General features: G+C 34.4%; 1 protein-coding gene across 6 annotated transcripts in view; it reads right to left on the bottom strand.

Annotated features, from left to right (window-relative positions):
* Positions 1–299: 299 nt before the first annotated feature.
* XRCC4 (X-ray repair cross complementing 4) overlaps positions 300–18,494 on the bottom strand; it is a 103,891-nt gene continuing 85,696 nt past the window's right edge. For 5 of the 6 annotated variants that reach the window (XM_081942968.1, XM_081942966.1, XM_081942967.1 and 2 more), the window contains exon 8: positions 3,934–4,208. In XM_081942968.1, the coding sequence (XP_081799094.1) occupies positions 4,103–4,208 (106 nt within the window). In that variant the 3' untranslated portion in view covers positions 3,934–4,102. Of the gene's footprint in view, positions 3,906–3,933; positions 4,209–18,494 lie in introns of those variants that run through there. The other variant, XM_081942971.1, reaches the window with a different exon arrangement.

Genomic DNA, 18,494 nt, shown 5'->3' with positions numbered 1-18,494 from the left:
AACTAGCATTTGTGCTTGAGATTACTCATAAAAATAATTTCCTTTACATTTCCAGAAAAGTGTTATGTATGGTAGTTGGTCAAATTCAGTGTTCAAAAACGTGTAGATCCAGGTTTCTCTTCAAGTACATATTCAAGATTGTTTATTCAGGATTGTAAGATTTCCCAGAATTTCTTGTCCTGACAGCTTTGTTGCTATGGCTCAAAGGAATCTGGAAGCGACCACATTGACAGAGAGGTTGATATGGCAATTATTTATGGAATTTATTTGTTTATTCAATTTCTATATATACCTATCTCAAATTGACAAATAGTGGCAAATAGTATTACAATAATTAAAACCATTAAAATACAAAAACAGTTACAAATTATACAAATATGCAACTGAATGTAATTTATTTATTCATTCATTTTATATAGAATAATGGTTGAGGCAGGACTCAGTCCATATATGATGGAGGCATTATAAACAGGAAACCATAGGCAGTGGACAGTCTTAACTGTAAAGTGCTGTCTCTATGAAAAACCATGTAATCAGTTTGAAGTTCTCATATTCCTTTATTTCAGGTAATTATGACAATCTAAATTGACTTTATTACACAAATATGCTGGCAGTACCTCTCTGTGAAAAAATGAGAACATGCACTAGATAATACATACATAAATGACATTTGGATTATACATACATAAATGACATTATAAGATCCACATATACTGTCCAAGTCAATTGCCCAAGCATTGGTTGAAGCAAGACAATTAGCTCAGATCAGGTTTGTATGAAACTAATTGTACTCATTTCTATTTGTTATAGTAACCCAAAGTGTTTATGGTTCATGGATTTATCAATGGTTGCTGTTTTATATTTAGTTTGGTTTGGTTTGGTATGAGATTTCATTATTGATAGCCATTTTAGGAAAACTTTGAAAACATTTCAAAGTAAAAAAGCATTTTCTGCAAACTTTCCTTAACACAGCTACTAAGAAGATACCATAAAAGGTGATTTATAGCTTCTCTAGTTCCTCTTCCTCCTGAAACTGGGCAGCACTTTAGAGTGCCCTACTAGTTGTATCCAATGACCCCTGACCTGTAATCTACAAGATTAGAATTCTAGAAATGGGGTAATTATCCCTTTACTACTAGTTGGAGTTTACATTTCATAACAAAACAGTAATCTCGTTGATTAAATAATGTTGTTTTTAAAACTTAAGAGTTTTATGTTGTTAGAAGAACACGGCATTCATATGTAGTATAATAGAAATACTTATTTGCAGTTAAAATTCTTTAAATTGTGTCTGGTATCTGGGAAACAGTTTATAATCATATGACCAAGTCAGTTCTCTTAAAAGAAAACTGGAGATCTGCTCCATTTTCCTCTTTTTTTCATATTCATAGGATCATCTTTTTCCCTTGCTCCAGATAGACAATAATAATAGCCAAATGGCTGACTTCCTCACTACCTGTCTACACTATTTTTTGTTCCAAGAGACTTCTTTTGAGGAAAATTGTAGGAATTAGGAGTTATTTTTATATTGCTCTTTCTATTTTTTTAAAAAATGAGATTGTTTGCAGACAGTAGTTTGTTCTCATGGATGGTTCTTTCAAAGTAACTTCTTTCAGTATTCCAGACATTTTTAAAAACTAGCTTGATCCATTGAGGACTACTTCCAGGTTTAAGCTAATACTTAAAACTGTATTTTAATTGTCTTATTAAAAGAAAGAAAGAAAAATCTTACAAGCTTAGTTGTGGGGAGAGGAGAATGAAAATTCAAGGCTTACAGAAAAAAATAGACCACCACCACAAAAGTTTTATCCAGCAGAAGATACCGGTTCAGTAGGCATAACCAGAATTATATGCAGAACTGAATATTCAGCTACTCTGTAAATTAAGGAAGTATTGAAATGACCTAAAATTACTTCTTATAGGAGTACTTTGCATAAATGCTTAACCCTAGGATAATTTCCATAGTAGAATGCTTGAACAAACAAAGCACCAAGTGGTTGTGTTTATATGAAATGTCAAGGCAATTTTTCAAAGGTCAAATATTTTGTAAAAGTAGTGGGAAAAACAAGCAAAATAATACTTTCAGATTGAAAAAATAAATTAAATTTAAGGTCATAGAATAAAAGATGGGCTCAACTCAGTGGCAATCTGGCTTCTAATGGCTTTCTAGATTTCTAATTTGGCCTGTGTTCCTAGTGATGTCTGTAACAAACTGTGTTGACATCAAATGGCATGAGTGTGATGTCAGCATTGTTCAAATGCTTCAATTACATACATGGGTATGAGGTCTGAGGCAAGGACAAATAGTTCTCAATTAGCTAGTCGGGATTGGAAGCTCTGTTGTTAACCAACATGGTTGTAAAGTGTGATGTCACATGACTATACCATCTTAATAATAGCTATTCCAGCAATTTCAGTTCTTGTAGGGCCCAATCTGGGTTAGTCACCGGAATCAAAGATTTAGGCTCCGAGTTTTTAGACTTGTGCTGGAACCCATTCTCAGGGCTTCTCTCTCACCAGAATGAGAGATCCTGGGACATGAACATTTGCCTTCATTCATGAATTTCAGCTGTAACTATTAGGCAAATCCCACATGGTCATTTAGTGTAGCCTCATGTGATTGCCATGGACAATCTTCCGCCAGCTTTCCCATTGACTGTCAGAAGCTGACAGTGAAGGTTGCAAATGGCCAGCACATGACAGTGACAAGAGGCAATGTTCATAATTGTGAATTAGTTTCTGCTAAATGCTTATATCAAAATCATGTAACAACAGAGATGTTGCAATACAATTTCAAGGACTAGCCATAAATCTCCTCATTCAGTGTTATTGTGACTTTGAAAGGCTGCTGAAGAAATGCCATTAACCAAGATATAAATTATATAATTTGTTTGACATCATTAAGTACATGTTGTCATGTGCCTCCCAGGGCCCCCACAGCATACATATGTGCCCATTTTCTTATTCATTAGTTTATAATCCTATTTTTGCTCCGTATAAAGATAATACACATGGCAGAATTTCATCAGTTCTTTTTTTTAATCCATAACAATCCTGTGAAGTGAGTTGGCTGAAAGATAGCAGCTAGTCCAAAGTTGTTCATTAGTGTTATTTGATAGCTGAGAACAGAACGTGAATATTTTCAATCTTAATTCATTATTTTAATAATTAATCTATTATTATAAGCATTTTTAAAAGTTTTATGCGGACTTTCTCCGATCTTCTAGATTTAAAACTGCAAAATTCCTTCATTGGCTGAGAGTTCTGGGAGTTTTAATTCAATATACCCAGATATAAGACTGGGGACAAACTGGCCTATTATGGCCAATTATGGGCCATAATAGGCCATAATATTATTTATGTATATTATTATTTATGTATAAGAATTCTCCAATTCAAAATGTAAAACGATATACAACAGATTGCCTTATCTCCAAAATGTCATAGAAACCCTTGCTTTTGATATTCCAAGAGTGCTGGCAGAAGTTGTGGGTCACTGCTTTTGTTCTCAAAACAATGGTTGCTAGGGACCATTACTGAGAAGGAAATGGAGTAAAGGCCTGAAAATATCTTTGCAGCAAGAGACTTCATTTTGGACATTTAAAAGTGATGATCAAACAGAAAGAAAACAGGGTCTAATGGATGAGGCAGTGTCTAATGGATGAGGCAGTGTCTAATGGATTCTTAATTTGGGAAATATATTTTCGTTAATCATAAAGCAACTATAGAGATTTCAAGACACCTTTCTGCCTGAAGCCATGGGTCGCAGCCTTTCATCTTTCTTCCCAGTTTTCATTGCTGCCATTTTGATGCTCTGGTAATTGTCCTTCTTAATCCTGAGGATTAATTAAATTTTCTCATTTACATCAACTGGAGGCAGATTAACTCCCTGAAATCTGTAAAGCCTTAAATGGAAAATGTTGACTGTTAGTAACTATTCATGGGTACAACCTTTATTAGTAAATGATAAAACACTAGTTGAATATTATTTTACAGTACAAATAGGTAACTCCCTCCACTGCTACATGTAAAACAGTTTCTTTGGAAGAGATAATAGATTACATTTTTAGCAGCTTGTAGTAAAATTACAATTCCAAAAAAGTCAGATATCATCAAATAGGTCTTCGGGGTCATCTGTGCTTTTCTCCTCCTCTGCCTTTTTCAAAGCCAGTTGCCTCTCCGTTGATTTTGATGGAGCAAAATGTAGTCTAAAGTTCAAGACATATGAAATAAATTTATGTTTGTTACTTTAAATAAAACTAAATGCAACACTAAAACACTATACACTACAACAGTACAAAACTTTATCTTCTAATATACTGGAGTCTTTATTCAGATTGGGGAGAGAAATAATATTTTTCAAAGGTGCTTGTAGCTTGCCCCCCCTCTGTTACGGCAAAAACAACATTTAAACTATAGAATTGGATAGTGTCAGTTTTGCGCTTCGTATATTACTTAATTACAAATATATATAAAATAACAATTCAAGCAACAAAGTAAATGATAATATGGAGTGGTTTAAAACTTTCTTGTATGCAATTTATAATATTTTCAACTGTTTTGACAATAAAGATTTGACAAATCACGTTTCAAGTTCCTGGGCTTTATATTCTGTATATCCAGTAAGTGGTTCTTATACTTTAAAAAAAAAGCACAATATCCAGGCATTAAAAATTTTGTGTATTCTTCTTAGCAGGTGGCAGCACCTAGTCATTCTTAATTGATCTCAAAACAACTAAACAAGGTTAGACCTGATTAGACCATCAGAAAAGGGTTACCGGTAGCCATTTTCTTTTAACAACTGATGTAGTTATTTATCAGGCATTACATCAGAAGCCAATGTGGTTTCTGAATCCAAGCATATAATATACCTGAAAAGATATCTCAGGCATTGTACAAAAAATATTTGAAATCGTGCAAGATTTCAATTAATAATTTAGTTCAAGGCACTAAATACTAAAGCACCACTATATAATTCCCCAGATTAAAACTAGGGGACAAGAATAGCCTAAGACATGTATTCCTTGAAGGCAGCCTGTCCTGTCTTCTGCAATATCTTCCTCAGTATATCACCACATTAATACAATTCCTCTTCTGTCTACACTATTCTCTTGTATTCCATTCATCATCACTGTGGATGGTGTATGATTCTAGTACCCAGATTCCTTACTAGTCAGTCATATTACATTTATTCCTGTGGCTTCTTTGATGTGACTACCACCAGTCTAACTATCCATAAACCAGCCATCAAATTTAACTGCCCTGAAACTCCTCCTCATAAGCCCCCAACCTCAAGTCCAACTCAAGTCAAGTAAATACTGGAGAGAGTGTTCCCCTGCCTGTCTCAAAAATGGCTGAAAACAGCAACACTTCTAAGTTCAAATACTCTGAAGTGCTTTCATAACTTCACTTTCCATATTGGGCTGTTAAATTTACTGCTGATTTAAAATTAATGGGAGCAAAATGAAATAATGCATGAATACACCTGCCTTTCAATATCAATGTAATTTCAAATATGGAATCATGTATGACTATGAATTATGCCCAAAGCACAAAGAATGAACACAAAAGTTGCATTGCTTTTACAAACAGTAAGCTTTTTTTAAGGTATTAGGGCTTTTTAAAAAAACTGAAATGAGCAACACAAACTGAAAATACAAATGTGACTATCTCAATAGTCAAATTACAAAATCCAATAACTACCGTATGTGATATAGTTCCTATCCTAAAACTAACAGGAATGAGGCTATGTGATAGAACAAAGTAAATTATATACTTCAAGTTTCTCCATTCTTAACTAAGGGTTAAACCAGGGCCCTCTCAAACCAGGGACTTGCTATACACTGACATCTCAGCCTGAAGCAGAGGTGACGTGCCAGTTTCAGTTACAATAATAATTTTGCCTTTATTAAGGTTAATTTAAACTAATAGGGTTAAATTTGCCAAATTTTACATAAGATCTATGTATGTGTACAATATTTGATTTCTCCCCAACTTGACATATCCATCAATTACTGACACTTCTACTGGTCTTTTGTTGTTGAATTCCCAGTATGGGATTTGAAAGGACACATATTGTAGCATGGTTCAAGTATTATGAAATATTTCCCTAGAAATTTGAATAAATATCCTGGAAACCTTTTGGCACAGTTTAATTGGTTTCTCAATTTTAGTGCTTTATTAGTTAATGGTGCATTGCATAACAATGGAATTTGACAATGTTCTACTAAGAAATGTTCTATGTTATAAAATGAGTATTTGCAATCTATGTTGAGTTTTCAGATGTTTCAGATGTTAAGTAATTAAGCTCCCTGTTAGAAGAGCGAGTATGCAGAGAAGCGTAATGAGAGTGATATGGAATAACACACATAAACCAGCATACAGAGATACTGAATAGTATAAAAATATAGTAGTTTATAATGTAGAAAATATAGAAGTATTCAGAGTCCGGTTAACAGTCCAAGTCATACACGGTTCAGTAATTCAGTTATCAATATTCTCAGTTTAACACACAACACAGCTAAACAGTAGCAAACCACAATACCTCAAAATACACCAACCAGCTTCTAACAAAACAGAGAGCTAACAGCCATTCCGGCTCTCTCTTATAGCTGCATGAGGTAACAAGCCAATTACATCTCTCTAACATTTAAAGTAATAGTAAAGTAATCATAGCTTATATACATTGCCAAGCCAACCCTAGGGTTACATCCCTAACATTATGGACTTTTGCTTCCCATCACCATGCAAAGCAAAATCTATATGCTTATTCATGAATACAAATTCTCACCAACTGTCCAAATAATTGAAGTATTCTCCATATTCTTGGAATTTGATCATTATTGTCAGCCAGAAGGATCAGCTCTAAATCTAAACACTATACTCACCAATACTAAACTTGGGGTGGGAGGAGACTGGACTAAAACATTATTTGCATATTTGGATAGAACTCCAGGAATGAAAAAGCCAAGTCAATTTTGCAAAGCAATCTGCTCCAACTGAAATTTTCAATTATTTTCATTCAGTTATCATACCTATTTTCATATATATTAATTACAAAGGTAATTAGAACCACAGTTGACTGCAATTACATCGTTTGGCCCTAAATCTAGCTGCTGTTTTGTATAAAAACTCAGAAAGACAAGTCTGGGATAAATTATCTCCACCTCATTCCACTCAAGCTGGTCTCTGTGATGGTGGTGAGATATTGATGTTCATCCAATATGAATTTCTGTGTAACCATGTTTTGGACTTTACTCATCTTAGGTTCAATAGTGACTCTAAGACACTCAGATTATTTAAACTAAGACTGCTTGGAAACAACAAGCGAGGACTCTGAATCTATTTGGAAACTTGGGGAAAGTGATATATACATTTTGTAATTAATGAAAAAGAACACATCCTCTGTTACATTCTCAATTATCCTCTCTTCTAGTATTAGTCATTTTTAACAACCAATAAAAATAAAGAGACAGACAATTATACAAGATGACTAATTTCTTCTTCTCTCTTGTTGCCATTTGCTCTCAAGGTGACTCCCAGAGAGGAAATATTACAAAGCAGTATTCATATTCTTGTTATGTACTGATTCCAGAAAGGCAAGGCAAACTAATGAAATCTCACACCATACAGTTTGGCTGGGGGGGGGGGGGGGGGATGGAGAGTTCAATATCAAATATTTCTGGAAAGAACCATCCCTGGCCTTAGGAATAGTTCACATTTTGGAAAGGGGGTTGGCAGTGGAGTGGGAAAAAATCTATCAATATTGTAAAGTACAATGCATTCATTGAAATTTCACCTAAAAATACCCAACCAACCAACCAACCAAAACCTGATGTTTGGCTCTGACCAAAAAGATGGATGTGAGGCTTAGCTATCTGCTTCACGTGTCCAGGAAAGAATAGCCGTTTTTTGAAAAGATACCTGGTGATGCTGAAAACCAAAAGAGCCAGAGGAGAAGAGTTGCTCATTCATACTCTTTCTAAAGATTAGAGTAACTAAAGTATGACAGGTATCAGTATCCGGCAGAAATGTTTGGTTAAAAAAAAAAAAAGCACTTGCTTTAGTCACAACACTGATATACAAAAGGTGTCTGGAATTTCTAGATAAACACTTTCTCTAGGTGCCAATTTAGCAAAGCATATGTGCAAATTTTGACTTACATTTTAAGTTTTTTACAGTCTATGATTAAAATAATATTGGGATTAGATGTAGAAACCGTCATACTTAGATATGACTATTCAATAAACTAAACACTACCAATCAAACTTTACTAATATGGTATCTGCTTTTTATGTTTGCTGTACATAGGTGGTTAACCACACAGGTATATTATTTTTAATTACTCAGTGCCAATTAATTCAGCATTTCCTTTATTTAGCAACTGTTCATTTTCTTGGGAAAATCCCTGTTTCATTTTAATTATCTCTTTTCTGCTGTTGCTTATCTACCAGTGCAATAGGGATTATTGACAAATAGACTTTTCTTTCCCTCATGTATGTATTGCAAAGCTCCTTTTGTGTGAAGAGGATTCTCTGGAGTAGGGTAAGTAAAGATACAAGAGAGAAAAGAGGAAGTTTAAACATGCAGGCAATTACACTAAGTTTAATCCATTATTATTTATCATTCGTTGCACAGTCAGCCAGATGTTCAAGCTAGATTTGGCATTTTTGTCCATCTAGTGAGTATTATTATTTATTATCATCGAACTTTTGACTCATTGTTAACTCCTGGTGACTGCAATTTTCTTGGCAAAATTTTTGGAAGTGGTTTGCCAAAAAGTGATTGTCTCCTTCCTGGGGCGAAAAGTGACTGGGTGAAGGTCACTCAAATGGCTTTGTGTCTAAGGCAGGACTAGAACTCATGGTCACCCAGTTTCTAGTCTAGCGCCTTAACCACTACACAAAACTGGCTCTCTAAATTTAAACTATCATTTAAAACTATACACAAAATATACAAGGTCAGAATTAGAGACTTTAGTTAAACTGATTAGCCTTTGTACCTTTGCACAATAGAAAAAAGTGCTATGCATTAATATAATTCTAAATGTAATAAAAAATGAGGTTATGAGATGTATATTTTCATGTTAGTTTTTTAAGGTAATAATAATGAATTGAGAGTCAATTTGGTGTAGTGGTTAAGACACTAGGCATTTTAACTGATAGTTTAAATTTAAACACTAAACTTCAGCAACACTAAAACTATTGTTGCTCTATTATCTCTTCGCTGAGACTATTTGTTCTGTAGGATCAGATAAAAAAAGTGACCCAGGAAAGGAATGCATTGTTGCCTTTTCATGCTTCCTTCCGATCAGTTAAATGTCTTTTGCAGCCTGCTGTTTCGTTTGGATGAAAGAATGGGTCTTGTTGAGAAATAAAAGAATGTTCGAATTGGAAGATCATAACCTGAAATTTGGTTGGCAGGCTTTTTATGGTACGAAAAAGTTAATGTGGATTTTAAAAAGTCATTATGTATGTGGTATATTGAAAATATGAAAAAAATACAAGCTCAGATTGTTATTGACTTCAGCAAATGAAACATTTTAAAGAACAGAAACATCAGAGATAACGAATTAAAGATTTTATTAATACAGAAGATGGAGAAATTAAGATGAAGCCAAGAGAACAATTGACTACAAAAGGACATAGTTTTCAATGGTTTTTATACAAACAGATAAAAGTAAGGTTTAATTGGATAAAAAGTTAATTGGAATTGAAAAACACAAAACAGAATTTGAAATTGAATTATGTAAAAATGAATATGTAATAGAAAAAAACATTCATTTTTGTTAAGATTTGTAACAGAACAAATGAAACATTTCATATGAAAATGGGCTACTAATTTGGGGTATAACATAGAGATGGACACTTGAGAGAGAATGTGGGTAATATATTAAATTTACAGTGTCATAATTTAAGAGAGAAAAATTATAAAATGATGTATTATTGATACATGACACTAGAGAAATTATTAAAACAGTACTAAGGTATTTCAAACCAGTGTTGGAAATGTGAAAAGCATGAAGGGACATTTTAACATGCATGATAGATTTGTAAGAAAGCTAAGAAATGTTGGTTATATATTTACGCAATGATGCGAAGAATTAAAAAAATTATATTAAAAAAACAGAATTATTGTTATTAGCACTTATGGACAATGAATTAGAAAATATGGTAAGTTGATTTTGCATATGCAGCAAAATTATGTATGCACAAAAATGGAAGAATAATGAAATTCCTGCAGTGGAAATTTTGATTACTCACTTTCTTTCCTTTTTTCCCTTTCAACTTATCTTTTACCCTATGAAAATATTTTTAATAAATAAATAAATAAATGCATGAAAGAATGATTGAATGAAAGAATGGCCCTCCCCAGTGGTTGCTGAGGCCAATTCATAAAAAATTGCACAAACTTGTACAAGACTTCCCTATTAGTGTTTGAAAAAATGAAAGAATACTAGATGGATTCTTGATTTCATCATGTAGAAACACATTTTATATCTAGAACAGGGCTGTCAAACTCGCAGCCCACGGGTTGGATATGTCATGCTCCCGACCGATTTAGCAAAGGGGGAAAAAGTCCCAATACGTCTCGTGACGATGCCATGACGACGTGAGTTTGACACTCCTGATCTAGAACCTCCCTAGCATAGGCTGTGCTTACTTTATTGGAAAGTTTATCTCGACAGCAAGTGCTTCTATGATACCAGTTCTTAATCATTTAAGAAAAAGACATGAATTTGTGAAATACAAAAATGCAGAGTTTGTACTTAGTCCTTAAATGGCCATTTTCCTTTCCTCTGAAATGTGAAAAGGAAAAACCTGCTCTGGTTGCATCTCTCCCCTTCTGAAATGTTCACCGTTTTCCATTAGCTTCAGAAATAGTTGTTCAAAGTAAATGTTTAATGAGCACTAACATCTGCCAATAATTTATACACAAAGATTAACAAAGCTCCTTAAAATGTCAGGTGGGTTATTTTTTTCCCATCTGTGGGAAAGAGTAATTCTCTTTGGAAAGAGTGGCTAAATTCTGTAGTGGGTTAGTCTTGCAGACAGGAATGCTACGATCAATTCTTAATAAACTTGCAGGGTGTAAATTATTTAACTTGGAAGGTAATTTCCTGTCTGCAAGCAGAGGCAAATCTCACAGAAGAATGCTTTGTGAAATGCAGGTAGATTAATAATTTGCCTTTGCCTTATTTTATCATCTTGAAATAACTCAATCATGTTCTTCTCTGACTTCTCAAGACTTTCTTGGTATAGAATTACACCTTGGAAAAATAATGATATTCCACATTTGTTGATACTTGAATGTTTCACTGAAGTTCCTGCAACTCAACTCAACACAACTTGTGTGAACATAGTGCAACTACAGACATACAGAAAACAGATAACACCACTAATGGAAGAGAATATTTGTAGAGGAGGGTTGAACTGTGGGGTCCTTGGTGCTCTCTGAGCTTCATTTTTTTCTTGCATGTGTTTCATTACTAAACTAGGTAACATCATCAGTGCATAACATTTGAAGGGGGAAAAGCCCCCCTACACATTGCAAATACAAACAACCAAACAGGCTGCAAGCATGAAAGGACATCATCTGTCTCGATTCTTCTATCCCACTTCGGCATCAAATATCACAATGTGCTTTTATACTTTCAGTTTCTGCTATATATGAGCTGCCCTGACAATTGCACTTATCAATAAACCCATAGCCATTAGGTAGTGTATATTAACAGTGTATATTTTCTCTCTCATTCCAAAATGCACAAAGTGGTTTTGTTTGAACACTGTCCTCACAGGCTTGTCTATATTCTGCATACTGCAAAATAGTAAAAAATGCTGGGCAGGGGGTAGGGGTGGGGAGAGAGAGAGAGAAGACAGTTCTCAACCTACAACCACATTTGGGAACATAATTCCTGCTGCTAAGCAAGATGGTTCTTAAGTGAGTCATACCCAATTTTACAACTAATTTTTCTTGGTCATGGTTATATGAATCACTGCAGTTAAGTGAATTGTGAGGTTATTAAGCGAAACTTGCTTTCCCCATTGACTTTGTTTGTTTAAAGCTGGCTCGGAAAGTCAAGAAAGCCCATGGTACCTGCGAGACCACCTACTGCCGCCAGTAGCCTCCCACCCTCCAGTACGATCCCACAGAGTTGGCCTCCTCAGGGTGCCGTCGGCCAGACAGTGTCGGCTGGTGACCCCCAGGGGGAGAGCCTTCTCTGTGGGAGCGCCTTCCCTCTGGAATGAGCTGCCCCCAGAGCTTCGCATAATCCCTGACTTCCTGTCCTTCCGACACACCCTAAAAAGTTGGTTTTTCCAGCAAGCCGGCCTGGCCTGTTAATTTTAACTTATTTTAAATGTATCGTCTTTTAAATTTGGTTGTTTTTTGGATATGTATATAACTTTTTTTTTAAACTTTTGGAATGTGTGTTTTTTTAATGTTGTACGCCGCCCTGAGTCCTTTTGGAGAAGGGTGGCATATAAATCCAAATAAACAGAAATAGAAACAGAAACAGAAGAATGATGAACACATGAGCCTGCTGCATCATAAAAACATGTCAGTTGCCAAGGACCCAAATTTTGATCATATGACTTTGAGGATGTCGTGACAGTCATAAGTGTAAAACTGATTGTACATCACATTTTTCAGTGTCATTGCAAACTGTCATTAAACAAATGAGTTTTAAGTTGAGGACTATCTGTGCCACCAAATTTATAGTTGGTACAGTATGAATAAACTTGATATAGAAGTAAGTTATGACTGCAGTACAGAGTATATTGATGAAGAAGGCTTTTCCCATTTTCCTTTCCTTTTTTCAAGTTTAATTGATTCATTTAATTATTGTTTTTTTAAATGAATCCCTTCACTGCCCTAACAGCTAGGAAAAAAGGAAGAATGGGTGGATAATATTTGGCAAGCATAAACGTTTCACTTAAAGCTGAAGATGTGTGGTTTTCTCTTCTGAAAAATAAATAACAATAATATGCTTATAATTTCCTAACACAGGGAAAGCTCTCATCTGCAATCATTAAATAGAAGCACATTGTTGTTTATGCTGTAGAACCTGGTTTCATTATGCATGCTGAATAATCCCAGGAAGGGGAAAACAATCTTCATTTTATACTTTGGAATAACCATTTATGTGGGTCCAGGGAGGACTTAATTGGTAGGAAATTGCTGAAATAAACAGAAAGTATTTGTTCAGGATTTTAAAATAGCTGTACTATATTTTTGTGTTATGAAATCAGTTGGATAAATTTTGGAGACATTTTCATTTTTTTTACATAGAGATTCTTTTACTTGCAAGGTTCTGTTAATGTAGATTTACAATAAAGTATAGTTAGTTCATCTGGTGGTGCCTTATGTCTGGTTTATCTAGGAAGGGTGATATCAATTTAAAAATCTGAAAGTTCAAACCTTTCACCTTCTCCTAAACAGCATGAGAAACTAGGGAAGGTCCCTTCTGAGTTGCTTTCTCCACCCATTATGCAACTATAGGTTATGTCCTCTCTTATCTCATCATTCCCATTTCTTTGCATCATCTCTCAAGGTCTTTCTCATATACCATGACATACACAAGTATTTCTCTCTCACAGTCTTTATAATCTGTCCATCCATAGAAACAAGGCACATTTTAAGTTAATGGAACTGAGTGCTATATAAGAACAATTCTGCAGATTTGTGTATGGTTTATTTTGTGCAACACATTAAAATATTAACATGTAACATCAACCTAAAAGATTGAATCCAACTTTATAATTATTAATTTATCAATATATCACTTCCTGGTGATAAAGTTGGATTCAATCCTTTAGGTTGATATTATGTGTTGATATTTTAAAATGGCATGGAGTAGAAAACAAAACCTTCACAGATTTATTTATTTATATCCTGTCTTTATTATTTTTACAAATAACTGAAGGCAGCAAATATCCAACACAGCTTCCTCCTCCTCTTTTCCCACAACAACCACCCTACCCCTGAGGTAGGTTGGGATGAGAGAGAATGATTAGCCTGACATCCCCCAGCTGGCTTTCATAGCTAAGGAGGGACTAGGTCAGTGGTTCTCAACCTGTGGGTCGGGACCCCTTTGGAGGTCGAATGACCCTTTCACAGGGGTCGCCTAAGACCATCGGAAAACACATATTTTTGATGGTCTTAGGAACCAAGACACCAATTTTATGGTTGGGGGTCACCACAACATGAGGAACTGTATTAAAGGGTCACGGCATTGGGAAGGTCGAGAACCACTGGAGTAGGTAGACAAACCCTTATAATAAGGTTTTTTGCTCACCTTGATTTGTGCTGTAAGGCACCTACAAATGTAGTTGAACCAAATTCCTGACTTGGGGATTGCTAGGCTTTTGTTAGGAACCATCCTGGAAAAGTTACTTCCATAGTATTTCCGAGAAAATAATGTCAGTGTGTTAACTTCTATTCAAAGGGGACTTTACCACTGTAATAACATGAAACGTGGAAAGATCTAGATACATCATTCAAATTTCTCTTGTTGCTATTTCTAATAAAATGTTATTTTTATTAAAATTAACTTTATATAATATCTTTAATGGGTATGTTCATTTTGATTGATCACAACTGTAGCTTTTATGAAGCTATAAATTTTTATTATTTGGAAAAGAAATTATTTGCATGCTCATTATATAAAGCATTTTAATTTTATAGGTATATTCATCTTACTATTCAATCAATCAATTTATCACATTAAAGAAAAAACAGAAATAATCAGAGATGTAAATAATTATATTTTGAAAATGGTTATGCAAGTACTGGAACTTGTTTTTCACTTCTGTCCAATGGAGCAAAGGAGAGATGTGTACAAACTATAATGAGTTAGTCCATTATTTGAAGCACAGGCGAACTTTCATAAAACTACCATCAATAGTATTGGTTGATGAAATTGGCCCTTCTCCTCTAAATAGATAGTGGTAGCCAAAAGAGTGACAAACAGAGTAATGTTTTGGGTAGACAAGAGAATTAATGAACTCAATTGAGAAGAGGTTGCCAGCAGACAGCAAAGGCTAAATGTAGTCTTCTCTAGATAGATGGCTAGAGACAGCTGTATCCTTAAATCTTTAATGCCAACATTAGTTAGGATTTATAGCTAGGCAACCTTTCTGACAAAAGGATATGCATGTCCCACATTTACATTACTTTCATTTCAAAGGTATAAAAACAAGCATTGTTATTTATTTATTTACTAATTGTGTACTGTATGCTACTGAACCTGTTCACATTCTCAGTAAGTTATAAAATACTACCATGCAATAGTTAGTAAGATCCAAAGAATAAACTGACATGCCACAGGAAGAGGAGTAATGCAATCAAAAGTAATGTGAACAAAGCAGCTAAAACAACAAAAGGAATGAAAAAGTGTTCAGCAGCAATAAAACAGCCCAACACCCAGTTTTACTAAAACAGAAACGATCAACAACACACTTTACCAATGTAATTAAATGACAAACATGAATCCTTTCAGTTAATTTGATGCAAACTGAGCAAATCAATACAACAGTCAGTGTGAAACACAATTGAATCGTATATTGTCTTGTGATAGCATATGTAATCCTTTTTTAAAAATTAAATAAAAAGAAGAAAGGAAGCCAATGAATATAAATACTACAATGTTTCACCGTATTGTATTACTTATTTGATTGGTGTGAAACAGTACACGAGTGGAGTTACTTAAAAATTAAAAACTGAGTGAAGAAATAGGTAGTTCAGGCGGAAAAATCCAAATTCCATTGAAAACCAGAAGTATTTTGTGTTATAACTGCAAGGCCACTGAGAAAGGAATTTAACAAAAATCATAGTAGAGTGAAAAGCAAGACAGAAATGTTTATTTTAAAGATGGTTGTTGTGCCTAATTTATAAGCATTTTATGTTTAACTTGTGACTGTGTAGATACCATGTAGCAAGCCAGCCTGGCCTGTTAATTTTAACTTATTTTTTTAAATGTATTGTTCTATAAATTCGATTTGTGTTTTTTTGGATATATATTTAATTTCTTTTTAACTTTTCGGGATGTGTGTTTTTTAATGTTGTACGCCGCCCTGAGTCCTTTGGGAGAAGGGCGGCATATAAATCCAATAAAAACAAAACAAACAAAACAAACAATATGCAGTAGAGATTAGGTAGATAGATAGATAGATAGATAGATAGATAGATAGATAGATAGATAGATGATAGATAGATGATAGATAGATAGATAGATAGATAGATAGATAGATAGATAGATAGATAGGCAGGCAGGCAGACAGACAGACAGACAGGCAGGCAGGCATATATAGAGATATAAAGATAGAGATATAAAGATAGAGATATAAAGATATAAAGTTTTATGTGACAATTTGTCCTTAATCTGGTCTTTCAAGTCTTCCAAGAGGGAGATCTAAATTTGTCTTCCTTCTTCTAATAGTGCATTCATTGCCACTTTAAGTCTTCAAGTGGTTGGTCATCCTTTGATTTTATTTTCCTTTTTTCTACCTTTCCCAGCATTAGATCCCATGGCATATAACTGGCTCTATGCATAATGTGTCCATGGTAGAAGCGTGAGTCCTCAATGTGAATATTTTGCAAGCAGCTGACAAAATATCTGGATCTGAACTGGTTTGCCTTAAACTGGTTTAGGGTTAAGTTGGTATCAGTGCAGCACAAGACAAGGCATGATTTGAGGGGGGATATTGTATGCGCAAAAGAGTATAAATCATCCTAACAGGCTTATTTTACTTTATTTTCAAAGGAATGGCACTTTCAAAGGAAGAGCTAAGATGGGGAGACATGTTCTTACTGTAATCAATTCCGTCTTACCTCTCTTTAGTTTACATAAACCCAAATAAAAAAATATATATGCAAACTAGGTTGCCATACTGTTCATCTGAATTATCCAATTTCTCTCCAGTTTCCACTACCACCAGTACATCAAGTTGTTCAATAAAAGATTTGCTTTTGGTATAATACACTCTGGTCTAAAACTGAAGACAAAAATTCATCAAAGCCAATAAAAAGCACATTAAGAGATTGTTTCAATATGCCTTTGAGCACAGAAGTGGCAGCAGGTGTCTCTAATAACATATGATGTAAAGATCAATTTGAATATCAAAGACTACATTGAAATACTTTCAAAATTGCTACCATTTGGTTGACATAAGGTGACACAGCATAGAAATGTAATGAGCCCCATCATCCTTGCTTTCCTTCCTTCTCTGCAAGTTAAAACACTCACAAATTATCTTAAATGAGCAGGCTACTATGAGACAGGAGTGAAAAATGCACCATTAATAAAACTCTATAGAACACTTATTTCATTGTTTGCGTATTGAAAACAATCTTTTTAAAAATGTAATCAGCAGACTTCAGTAAATAAATGCACTTATAAACCTTTTTAGCTTAGATATAAGGCAAGAAAGCATAAGGCAGGCAAATGTGTAAAATTGCCAGTTGCTTAGAAGGAACAAGACTTTAAAGCCCAAGCTTTAATATAAATACAAGAAAGAAATATCCAAAATAGCCATATTTACACTGCCGGCAGAAAAAAGAGGAATATTTGCATATTTTTTTAATCCTGCATCATAATGATGATGGTGGTGATATGATTACATTTAAATAGAAACCCAATATATCTCATGGGATTACATGCTGAAACCAGATAAACTATGTGTGGATTCCAACTAGAATTTTCTTCAAACATAAAATTGTGAAATAGGACTTTTGATACCTGAGGTAAATTCTAGACCAACAGACTTATCTATCTTTGATATTTCTATATCACCACATCATCAGTAAATGTTTCACAAATCAATAAAAATGGCAAAAACCAGAATCATCATAAAGCTCATAAAACCTCTATAAAATTAAAAATAGTGCACTTGCCAATCAGATAATGGCATGCCCTATAAGGTGGATCAGACCAAGAAAGATATGCTGAGTTGCCTAAAATTACTTTTATTAAGATTGCCTATCGTTACTGAATCATGAATATGCTTCTCCTTTGATTTTTGTGTAAATTTGGGTTATGCTTGGCTTGTTTGTTTGTTTTTTGGATTTCATATGCCACCCTTCTCCCAAAGGACTAATGGCGGCGTACAACATAAAAAACCCCCACATATTACAAAAGTTAAAAAGGAAATTAAATAAAGTATCCAAAAACAAACCCAATTAATATTAACAACAAAATTTTAAAAATTAGATTAAAATTAACAATTAAATTAATCATTTATTTTATTTTATTCAGGTCAGGACAGCTTGCTGGAAAAGCCAATTTTTTAGGGCGCGTCGGAAGGACCGGAGGTCAGGGATTATGCAAAGCTCCGGGGGCAGCTCATTCCAGAGGAAAGGCGCTACCACAGAGAAGGGGGGCCGCTAGCTGACACTGTCCGGCTGACGGCACCCTGAGGAGGCCAACTCTGGTGGCGTACAACATAAAAAACCCCCACATATTACAAAAGTTAAAAAGAAAATTAAATAAAGTATCC

The sequence above is a fragment of the Natrix helvetica genome, assembly GCF_964273705.1.
Source record: "Natrix helvetica genome assembly, chromosome: 2".
NCBI classification, from domain to species: domain Eukaryota; kingdom Metazoa; phylum Chordata; class Lepidosauria; order Squamata; family Natricidae; genus Natrix; species Natrix helvetica.
This window is presented reverse-complemented; position numbering and strand designations above follow the sequence as displayed.